Source organism: Aythya fuligula, chromosome 1 (genome assembly GCF_009819795.1).
Source record: "Aythya fuligula isolate bAytFul2 chromosome 1, bAytFul2.pri, whole genome shotgun sequence".
Classification (NCBI taxonomy): Eukaryota; Metazoa; Chordata; class Aves; order Anseriformes; family Anatidae; genus Aythya; species Aythya fuligula.
This window is the reverse complement of record NC_045559.1, coordinates 66,650,240-66,662,356: the sequence shown is the minus strand read 5'-3', so window position 1 is coordinate 66,662,356 and position 12,117 is coordinate 66,650,240. Positions and strand designations below refer to the sequence as shown.

The 12,117-nt window shown below is 39.1% G+C and overlaps 1 protein-coding gene across 1 annotated transcript in view; it reads right to left on the bottom strand.

Annotated features, from left to right (window-relative positions):
- Window positions 1-12,117, bottom strand: part of PTPRO (protein tyrosine phosphatase receptor type O) — a gene marked incomplete at its 5' end in the record, with an annotated part of 88,563 nt that overhangs the window by 37,724 nt on the left and 38,722 nt on the right. The window contains 3 exons of the mRNA XM_032184864.1: window positions 4,999-5,110; window positions 7,428-7,621; window positions 10,053-10,173. Coding sequence (XP_032040755.1) covers window positions 4,999-5,110; window positions 7,428-7,621; window positions 10,053-10,173 — 427 coding nt within the window. The remainder of the gene's footprint in view (window positions 1-4,998; window positions 5,111-7,427; window positions 7,622-10,052; window positions 10,174-12,117) is intronic.

Genomic DNA, 12,117 nt, shown 5'->3' with positions numbered 1-12,117 from the left:
TCTGTTAAGAAAAACAAAACAAAACAAAACATGAAGCTAGTGACTGATATAAACCACTTTTTGATTTAACATCTATAAATGGAATTCAAAGTCAAATTAAAAGCCTCAGATATTACTTCACTGAGTTACAGCACTGAAAAGCAGTGATATTCAATGAGAAATAAATAAGAACTGTCACACTGAATTTGGATAGTTTTCTCATGGGGAAAAAAAATGAATACCTCTTCACTGAGTTTGCATCTTCCTAGGAGGAAATGTCCCAAACCTGTACTTTGCCAAAGAACATCTTTTTGAATGAAAAGTTTTGGTTCCCTTTGCTCCCAGTGTGAAAGTCCTACCATCAGAGAAGGCAGCAGTCAGCTGACAGGCACCTAAGCATTAAGTGTCTAGTCTACAGGCATTTGGCAACTTTTTGACTATGTCATTAGGTATTAGGCAAAGTAGCTGTTGTGCCTCCTCTTCCTCTGTATGCCCCACCACAACCCTATGAGCCTGTTCTATGGTTTGGCTTATGGTGGATCACTCCCTAAAACTGCAATCAGGCCAGAAAAATTTTGGTTCCCTGTGAAGCCAAAGGAGAAAGATAACCATACAACCTCCAAAGATTTCCTGATAAAGTAAGTGTATAATGCAAGGAAAAGAATTTCCCCCTGGAGATGCTTCTCTCTATTAATTAGATGCTTCTATCTATTAATGGCAGAGACAGCCGTTGCCCTGCTCCCTGGCAGAGCCCTGGGTGCCAGCAGCCACAGGAAGGCAAGATGGGCTGGGAGCAGGGGACTGCCCGACGGGGCCACAAGGTGTCACTGCTGCTTTCAAGAAGACTTCTGACTTGTACACTGAGACAGTTGCCAGAGAACAGAGATTTACTTAAGTAGTTACTGAGAAAGGCAGAAAATGCAATACATGAACAATTTAGAGCCATTTAGAAACGCTTAGTAAGACTCTCCTCTCAAATTCATCTTGAAGACGCCCTTTTATGGTGTTGAGAGGAAGCAGACTTATTTATTGTAAAATCTTTAAAGCAATGTTTCTTTTAATTTCTATGGTTTCCAGACCATCCCTATCATGGATTGCATATTCTTTACAATCTAAGGTCACTACCAGCATGAATCTTATATACTATTATTAATTTCCTAACATACCTAGATATTGATGACATGCTTGCCCTCCTAAAGCTCACATAGATCTAAGTCTTAAATATTTAGAAACAGAACCTGCAGGGTACGTGAAATGAGACTACGGGCCAGGACTGATGTGTCCAACTCCCTTGGCACCATTGTCCACTGGGAGCTGAGTGGCACAGAAAGACTGTAGGAAATTACAGCTCATTGACTGTCTGGTGGAAGAGACAGCTGAAAGCATCCACTGGACCAAAAGACAACTTCACAGTAAGGACAGATGTGGGCATACTCACCAACACTGACAGTCTGCCTGCCTTTCTTTCCATTTTTTTTTTGAATCTCAAAAGCTAAAAGCATTCTCATAGTAAACGAAAATGTTGGTGGTCTAAAGTGCCCTTACTTATGATTGCTTTAAATCCAGCTGTTTACAGCAGGTGGCATTAAAAACTCATTAGTCACCACAGCAACACCAGCAGTGCCACAATTTCTCCTTGTGTCAATACAACATCAAGCAACTGTTCCTGCAGGAGCCTGAGAGAGCAAATGCTGTTTCTGGCAAGTGTTTACTTACGAGCAGTCTGGGGCCCCCAGGCCTCCCTCCCTCCCCACTCTTCTGGAGACATCAAAACAGTTGGTGTGGGAGAGGGCTATACATCACCCAGTCTCTTCTAATACTCTTTATTCCAGAGTAGGGCCCCTGCCTAGCTATAGGCTCCATGTGAGCAGTGGGATTCTGCACTAGGGAAATGGTTTGTCTGCCCTGAGCTTGCTGCAAGGTGTGGTCCCAAACTCCCAGGTGATCCTTCTGCTGTGTTTTAAAAATCAGGCTTATGTTCCAGGTACAGAGGTTAGCTTCCCAGCAATACACAGAAGAACTGACAGATGGTATACTGTCAAGAAGATCGCAAAACCTGCTATTTAGTATTTTAAAGTTTAGTTTTGGCCTTTTTTTGTTTTTCTTTTTTAAATTCTTGGCAACCTTCTCAGGCTGTGCAGGAGAGGTAGCGTTATTCGGAACAATGCAGAAAGGGACCAAGTGCTGCATAAAAACATCTGCTTGCTCCCACTCTGGAAAGAAACAGGCTGAGGGAGATAAAGAACTTTGCAGTCTCCTCACAACTTGAAACAGTGTAAAAGTGCATCTACTGGGGATAAACATTTCAAATTTGCAGACATGAAAGAGTAGTCCCAGGACAAAAATGAAGAGTATTCAACTAATAAGGTAATCAGAGGGCAGGAGGGTATTTAATGCTCACATTCAATGGTGATTGCATATAGATAAGCCCTTCTAATTTGGTCATTCTGGATTTATTTATCAGGATTCTTCCCTTAACATTTGGCTCACTGGTATTCAACATTTTCATCAATACTCTATAAGTAAAAGCACAGCTGATAAACCACGCAAGTAGCACAGCAACTGGCAGAGTAGACAATCTGGACAGGTGTGGTTTGAATTGTTGTCCCCTACACTGGGCCTGTTCAAACAAAACATATTTGAGACTGCCAGATGCAAAGTCAAATATTTAGGAAAAAGGAACGCAGGCAGCACTTCTTGAATGGTATGTTCTGGAAAGTAGCTACCCTAGGAAGGACTTAGAAGGGACAAAATAGAAGCAAATCACATAGACCTCCAGTGTGAAGCCATAGAAAATGCAATCACTGAGATGCACAAACAGGAGAGCATTGAATAGAGAGCTGATTTTGCCTTTCTGGGAGTATTCAGCAGGCTGGTACTACAATTTTAGGTGCAGGTTTTCATGTACTTTGGTAAAGACAGTAAAAATTAGCAAGGCATAGTTGGGGGAAAAAAAGCAGCATGACAAAATATCTTACTGAGAGAGCACCTGAAGAGCTCAATGGATGCAATTTATCAACAGAAAAGAGTGAAGCTAAATTCAGTGCAAAGGTTAAAAAAAAAAAAAAAAAGATTTGTGGCTCTTCAGTCAATAAGTGAAAAGTGTAAAAAGAATCATAGACTAGATATTAAAAATAGGAAAATTCAGATAAGCAGCAAAAGATGAACCTTTGATAATAAGAGAAATTAAATACAACTTTCCAGGGGATTGGTGGCCTCTCCCCCTCTGGATGTTTTCACTGTAAGACCAGATGATTTTTCTTAAAATGGGGTTTTGCTAATCACAAATTGATTATATTATCTAGTATCTTCATCCATTTCTGATTTTGTCTATGTCTGCAAGGTAAGAAACTGATACATTTTTCATCTGATAGCAGTTGAAGTCCTTTCCCCATACAGAGATACAAAATGATCCTGATGAATCCTTATATTTTAGAATAACCTTCATCTTCCTAAGTTTTGCTGTAGGTTTCTAAAGATACGACAAAGTGTGAGGGCCCCACTGGAACATTTCCACTGTAAAATGCTGAACCTGGTACCCAAATCAGTTGGAAAAGACTTTTCTCCCTGCATACAGCAGCCAGCCATCTGGAAAATTACTTCCTTAGAGTGAAACAGAAAAGATGACTGATGCCAAAGGACACTGCATGTCACTGAAGACTTGTCACAGGGCCCTAGTGGGTGTTGTGAGTTTCTGATAGACAGAGCAAGCACCAGGATTTGCCCCAGTATAGCTTGGGATCAGATATCTCAGGATGGGAGGTTTCAGCTGACTTCATGGGAGCTAGGAGTCAACCAACACAGTGATCATTTTTCATTCATGGTTCTGTCAGGCACAGGAACTATATTAATCATCAATACAAAGGGGTTGTATTCATTCCCTTCCTCAGTTACATCCTCTGAGACTTTCACCAAACAGAAAATCTGTGTCTAGGCTAGTATCTGTTTAGGAGGGAGTGGCTGGAAATCATAGCCTGATTTCCCTCATAATGTGGTTTCCAGAGTTGGAAAAGAAAAATGAGTCATATTTATTTCCTCTCATAGCACATCTGAATTATTTACTGCTTTCAATCAGCTGTACTTCTGCAAGGTGAGCTACATGGTGGTAAACGCAAAACGGTTCAATAGGGAGCCTTGACTTAAGCAGCCTGGATGCTAGAAACACTTGGCAATGAGCTCACAGGAGGTCTTGGATTAGCCAGAGAGGAAACAGCATTCATTTTACATATGAAGAAGACCTGAGCCCAAACTGTCTGACAGAAGACAGGGAGCGTGCTAAATGCAAAACTGATCCCAGCCGGGAGAGGGCTATCAGTAGGGTTGTATCAGTTTGCTGCAGCTGAGAATCTATATTGTGGACAACAAAGATGGCCAGCACCACAGCTTCACAATGCCAACATACCAAGCACAGGTGTGATGCCTTGGTCACAGAAGCACCCTTCTCTCCTCATGGTGTACAAACAAAATGCACCCAGCAGGAAGGACAAGATTGGAGCACAAGAAAAACATGCTGCCAAACATACTACCTGCCTCGATCTGCGTTAAGGGCACAGAACTCTATTCCTTGTTAGCTAAGGTGCCACAGTCATGGTCTGATCTGTGGATTACTGGGAGGGGAAAAGGAGAGAAAAACACTTGGAAACAGTGTAAATATAAGGACCTTTTTCACAATAGTAGCAAACCTCCGAATTCACGTTATTTATCTATAAACTTCTCAGTGGGTAAAACATACAGTGTCATAGAAGACAATCAGGATCACTGGCTCTCTCTGTAGCCATGCCTTCAGCTGATAGAAGACCGGAACAGAGCAATTAAACACTGTGCTTTGCACAGGAAAATTATATATACTGAAGCAGTCATCAGAGCTTTCCTTAAAACACACACAAGAACAACCTCCCCTTAGCTATTTAATACCCTAACTTGCAAGTATCTGCTGGTGAAACATAGCATCCAGGTTAGATCTTCTCAGCAGTCTTGCTCCAGGCATTATTTTCACAGTGTTTTCAGAGGGATGCTTACCTGTAATGAAGCTGATGGTGGAGCTGTCACAGCAGCTCAGCTCTGGGTCCCCCCAGGTCACCATGGTGACCCGGAAGTTATAATACCAAGCAGGCAACAGGTTAGCTATTCTCTGCAGAGCAAGAAAAGACAAAGAGCAGCTCAGCAGAAAATTCACCAGCACGAGACGTGACTTATAAAATGAGACAATGTTTATAAACCTAGTGCCCACGCATGGCACCATTTTACTAAGGCTTTTTCTTGCTCCAGTGGTAACCTCTGTATTGTGGCATTTGGATTTATTCAAAAATCTGTGCAGTGAGACTGAACATGGTTGTTATAGCACTGCTGCTTATCCATGGGCACGTGGTCACAGGTCTACTCACGAAGGGAAACTCCCACTGAAACATGGGTTCTGCTTTTTTAATTAAATGCACTTTCAAGGCAAACCAGAAACAATGTTTTTTGACTCAGATGTCATCACTTCATAGGACTTTTTTTTTTCTTTTCAATTTTTTGAGATGTATTTAATATTGTATTATCATTTATTATAAATGAAATATGAAATATAAATGAGTTATAAATGAGACATAAATTATATATATAAATAAAAATGAGATATAAATGAAGTATAAAATACAGTGTATTTTATATTGCAATATCATTTGTGTTATTTAAGTTAAAATTCAAATACTTCCAATGCCAGCATAGGAAAAAAAATATTTAAATGAAAATCCTAATGATATTTTGTAATTCAGAATAAAAGCAAATAGGAAATAAGAACAAAAAAAATTTCATCAACTTAGGAACTGCTTTTTTCACAAATCTCTGCTGTTTGCAGTGGTATTTTTCAGATGTTATAAGGCAATCCACATACAGGGTTTGATGCTTATTCTCATTATGATTTTTAGAAACAATTATATCCAATTAACACCAGGACCTTGAAGCTGCTTGGTATTCTTTTGAAATGCTCCTGATGTAATATGGACAATACCAACATTGTTTTGATAACATTAAAATAATCTTCAGAGTAAAAAATGAATGAAGCAAATAAATGGACTGAAAGGCTGTTTCAGTTCCAACACTTCTGACCAAGTGATAACCCCTTCAGGAAATTGTTTTTTATCTAAGCTGTCAGCTTGATTTTTGATCCCCCTGTCTCCTTGCTGGGCTTGGCACTGTTGCTTCAGATTCCACTATCAGAGATATCAAGTGACTTACTGACTGTATGGAAAAATGTGGTATTGGTGGGATTCTCAAGCACTGCTAGTGAACCCAAGTAAAAGTTCAGCGATACCTACTTATATGTTAAATGCCATAACACAAGGGAAAGATCCTCCTTCTCTAATTCAGGGTAACTCTTTTAAAAAATTCAAAGGAGTTGAAAAGGCAGCCAACTTCCCTTAGCTTCCATGAACAGGATTTGCAATGGTAATGGGCAACATCGTGTCATTTTCTAATGAACCACATTTACTCTGGAAGATGGTATTATTTCAAAGATGACTTGGATCACTCAGGTATCAATCTAATTGTGCTGCGTCATGATTACAAGATATTAATTACTCCTTTGGTAAGTTATTTTTGTTTTTAATTTCCTTGGAGATTTATGTGCTAGATTTATACTCACGTACCCAATTACTGTTAAGCTGCTGTAGCTGAAATTACTACACAAATAGTATTATGCAAATGAATTACGGTAAATCACTATGGCTCTTACAAGCAGCAAAAGTTATTGCTATCCTTTTTGCATACTCATAACAACTAATTTCAGCTAAAACTGCTCACTATCCTGTGCAATGGCAAAGTCTGAATAAAACCCATTCACCTTCTCTAGAAAAATATGGAAAGTAAGATGAATATTTTTTATGGAATTTCTGTTGAATACTCAATCTTGCAAATCTTGCAAAGATTTTGTTCTAGGAAATGATCTGTGCCTAGGTGAAAAGCTGGTGTATGTCTTTGCATCTTCAAAAATATGAAGGCTTTTTTCACAAGAGCATCTCTGCAGCTATGCACTCCAGATGGCTCACTGCAAGTCCAGCTTGCAAGCTCCAAATCCATATTATCAATATTCATTATACAGATAAGGCTTTGGACTACTCCCTCTGAGGAGATGCTGGAATTGGTTAAAGCCTTGAGTGACAAACTGACCCACAAACTGAAGCTGCCTCTGGAATTGCTGAACATGCCCATTTGTCAACAGAAGAGAAGCTCATCTTCTACCTCCTTATTCTGCTTAACTTTTAGCATCATTCAGCTGCATTCCCCTTCTAGTAAAAGTAAATGCCTCTAGCATCTTGGACATTTTCTCTACTTTGCCTGGAAAAAAAACGTTCCAGTTTTAAAGGTATGCATATGTATTCATGGGGGAAAGGCTGGACAAGGAAAAGCCCCAGTGTGCCAGCATCACATATATATGGGAAAGCAATAGTCAGTAATGGTCACTTTACCACGGAGGCAGTAAGGGAGATGGTTGCTGCAATTTCATAGTAGGTTGTCCACTCAGAGGTCATCGTTGATGGGTTGAAGTAAAACATTTCTACAACATATTTCCTGAACACGCCAAGAAAAGGTCTGTTCCAGCTCAAAACTACAGCAGTAGGTCCCAAAGGGTAAAGTGTCAGATCCTTTATTCCAGTGGGCACTATAAACCAGAAATTGTGGTTAGTAATGTTTTTTTGTTATTAACTACACTTTTAAAAAAATCTTTCATTAACCGAGTTCTGTCTGTTTCTGATTTGTTCCTGATTTGAATTCCTAACAGCTTCCTTGTTTCTTATGTCTACTTTTTCCAAAATGACTAGAGGCTTCCACTGACTTTGAAAATCAGGCTGTTTAGGAGATATTTCATGTTGAATTCTCAAAAACAAAAACATCAAAAGCCACAATACTTTGGAAGATAAAGGCCACAAGAAGAAAACAGTTTTTATGTCTATATTTCCTTCCCTGGGGAACCTAGAGGTGCTGTCATGAATTGCTATTCTTGCTTCACAGATGATGAAACTGGGAAAGAGAAGTCAAACGATTTGAAATATGTCACGTAAGGGTCAAGTTCTGCAACCCTTACTTGTCTAGAAAGCAATCATTTTTCATGACTTCAGTGAGGCTACTTAAGTACTTTGCTAGCTTTTGCAGGGGTTGCAGAACCCCAGCTACTGCATGTAGGGTCAAAGTCAAGAACACCCAAATTACTTCAGCCCACGTTGTCACGTGATTGCATTTCCTTTCAAAAATCAGTTGCCATTTACTTGACCTTTTTTTTCCTTTCTATAATGTGCTAATACCCACTGAATGAAAGTGAAGGTTATGATAAATACATACAGAACTGAATACTTTTTAAAGTGCACTTTACAGTATTTCCACTTCATTGATCATTAACCATCACTGATAATTTCACACAACAGTTTGCTTTGCGTTTCTATTTTAATATCGAATTCAATATCCTGTAATGAAATGAAAACTCATACAACTGTTGTTTTACTTCAGAAAATGTCCTCTTTATAATTAGAAACCTATGACACACTTTATTTAGAAAATGATTGCCATTTCTAGTTGAATAAGAACTGTTCATGATTGTGATGAGACAGAGAAGTGGAGAAAATGAGGAAACTTATTTATTTTGGGAATATATGATTTCACTTTCCCAAATGAAAACAGAAATTTACAGATTTCTGAAGAAAATACAGGGAGAAATAAAATCCAAAGTTTTTCTAAAAATTGTTCAATGGTACAGTTTTTAATAATAAGGTTATATATTTACTAACTTACCTTTTTTGTTTGTTTGTTTTATTTACTGAACTATATCATATTATCTTTTCAAATTTTATTTGGACCTAGCTTATGTAAATACTTGAACAGATTGCCTACAACGAAAACTCTCTCACCATGTTTACTAGTCCACATATCTACTTTTATTTACTGAATTCACCTCTTAACAGGTTAGTTTTTTTTGTTTGTTTGTTTGTTTGTTTCTTTTTTTTCCTGTTTTGCTTTCTTCCCCTCATCACAGAGAAGCAGAGTGACAAATACTGAAGATCTCTAATTTTCAGCCACCTGCTCTCCCTCAAGGCAAACCATTTGTCAAAAGGAGAAGCTGGGAGACTAAGGTTAAATATTTCTCTGTAAATGTAATTCTATACTCCGGGTCTCTTTCTCTTTGCCCTTTCTCGTTACATTTTGTTAAAGTGATAACCTTAACAAAATAAATGACACTGCAGCTAAAAGATACTAAACCCTATTCTAAGTCACTCTTTAGTTAGGATCTTGATGGAATCTTGAATTACAAGCACAGGGGGAGAAGTTCTGCATGTAGGTCATGAAACCACATTCTTGAAAATGTCACTCTCATTCTTAGAGGGTTCTTTTTATCTTCAAATCTCAAAGCAGAGAACCCTGAGATCCACGGCTTAACTCAAAAAAATCAGGTTTGGTGATGGTCATAGTACTGGAGAAGATAATCCAGTTCTCTTGACTTTTAGCACCATGGCCTTCAGACTGGATCCCATTACATTCTCCATAAAGTACATTTGCTACAAATGTCTTAACAGCAATCTCATACATTTCATGAGACAGTAGGAGTGATTCCCCCCAAGAAGCGGACACTTCTCAACTGGTCACAGACTACCTGCAGCTTAAGCTGGCCACACCTAAGTGAGATGATTCCCAGCCTAAATGACAGAGCACGAGCATATATGTGGCCAAAAGTGAAGAGAGTTCCTTACATAGGGCCCTGTGTATGTGAATCCATAATTGTTCTCTAGTTAGGTTTTGTAATAATCTATTGTCGAAATATGAAATACCCGTCTCTCACCAAAGGAGCTTTTCCCCACCTTGTTAATGAGCTAGACAACACAAGAAAAACAAATATTCTCAATAAGAGTTCAGTACATTTGAAATAACCAATGTGACAATTTTGTCTGGAAAAGGAAAAGGAAAAGGAAAAGGAAAAGGAAAAGGAAAAGGAAAAGGAAAAGGAAAAGGAAAAGGAAAAGGAAAAGGAAAAGGAAAAGGAAAAGGAAAAGGAAAAGGAAAAGGAAAAGGAAGAAAAAAAATCAAACAGTAAATACAGGACTTACCAATAGAAAATGTAACAGGATCAGAAGGTGGTCCAACCAATGGTCCTTTCCGTAAGTAAACCACAACTTGGTACTGGGCACCAGGAACAAGATTCTCAATGAGGCTGTTACTTGAATTCACCTAATAGTGTGGGAACATATCAGATGTGAAGTATTTACTCGGTCAGTTAAAAGAATATTGAGGCTGTAGTTGAACTGCTTCAGTTAACTGAAGGCATGATGTGCCAGCGGCTAAAACCCTATTCAGTTAAGCCCAAAATGGCAAAACTCTGACAGTGGTCAGGACTGGATTTACAAACAATCTGGCTCAGAGAATCACACTTACATTGCTGTATAAGGTCAGCTGTGACACTGCAGAGCCACTTGAGCCACTCTCTCCTAGTGCCAAGTCTTATTGAAATATTCAGGCTGTATTATCCATATACAGGTGATACTACCCAGGCTAGAGTATTTAGACAGTGTATTTTCAGTAAAAGCCTGAGGTTTTTCATCAGACATCTGATTCATCTGCAGCTATGTGAACAGTCAGTATTATGGGAAATCTGTCTTCTGAATGCAAGTGTTAAATGACTGAATGCTGAAATCAGAGAGAAATTACTCTCTTTTGCCTCTTTTGCACAGCACTACAAAAACTGATGAAGAGACCTTCTGATTTTTCTTTTCTGTTTGAAACACTGGCATTCAAACTGCTGCTGTGGCACCCCAGGTATTGGCCAGACCTAGAGTAAGAGTACCTAACCAGGTGATCCCTGGTCTGATACAGTATGACAACTCTTCTGAAGAGACAGATAGGAGCTTTGAGGAAGAGACGTCATGCACTTCTTCTAGAACTGCAGGCTGATACTTCCTACTAATATTTTCTCTGCAACATTTCCACAATCACAGTCACATTTGATTTACAGTGATGCACATAAATACATCAGTGTAAACACAGGTTTAGTGAGGACTGGAATTTGTTTTTAACAGCTGCTTTCAAGAGCTAATCACTTAATTTATGCATAATTGTAGAAACAAATAGAACTCTGCACTGAATTTTGCCCCTTTTCAGCTTGTCAAGGAGAATTCAAACCAACAGCTGTTAATAATCCCAAGCATAATAATCTGATAAAATTGATAAAATTTGATTAGAGGAAGTATGAATATCTGTAGTGATAAAAAGAAACAAATAACTGTACATAGACCTTTCACCTACTTTCAGTGAACACATTTACTTTTACAGATATCTTGTTTATCCACAGATTGGCTCTAGGTGTTTGCATTTGAGTTTGTAGATGAATTCTGTAGTATTTACTTTAATCATATATGTACATACTTGCTATCCATGACTTATAATCATCTATTGTATTGTTTTGCTTCCTGATTAGATGAATGCATTTTTAATAAATGGAAGGAATATAACTCAAGGAGATTACAAACTGGTTCTGAGAAACAATTCTCAAATTGTCTTCAAAAGACACTTCCCAATGTGCAAGTGCATGGCTATTCTTAAAATAAAACAACATATTTTGACAAAGATCCATATAAAAATAGATTTTTAAAGGATGCAGAACTTTCACAGAATTTTTCTAGGTTGGAAGAGACCTCAAGGTCATCGAGTCCAACCTCCAACCTAACACTAACAGCCCTCCACTAAACCATATCCCTAAGCTCTACATCTAAGCGTCTTTTGAAGACTTCCAGGGATGGTGACTCCACCACTTCCCTGGGCAGCCTGTTCCAGTGCCTCACAACCCTTTCAGTGAAGAAGTTCTTCCTAACATCTAACCTAAAACTCCCCTGGCTCAACTTAAGCCCATTCCCCCTCGTCCTGTCACCAGGCACGTGGGAGAACAGGCCAACCCCCACCTCGCTACAGCCTCCCTTGAGGTACCTATAGAGAGCGATATGGTCACCCCTGAGCCTCCTCTTCTCCAGGCTGAACAAGCCCAGCTCCCTCAGCCGCTCCTCGTAGGACTTGTTCTCCAGGCCCCTCACCAGCTTCGTCGCCCTTCTCTGCACCCGCTCAAGCACCTCGATGTCCTTCTTGTAGCGAGGGGCCCAAAACTGAACACAGTACTCGAGGTGC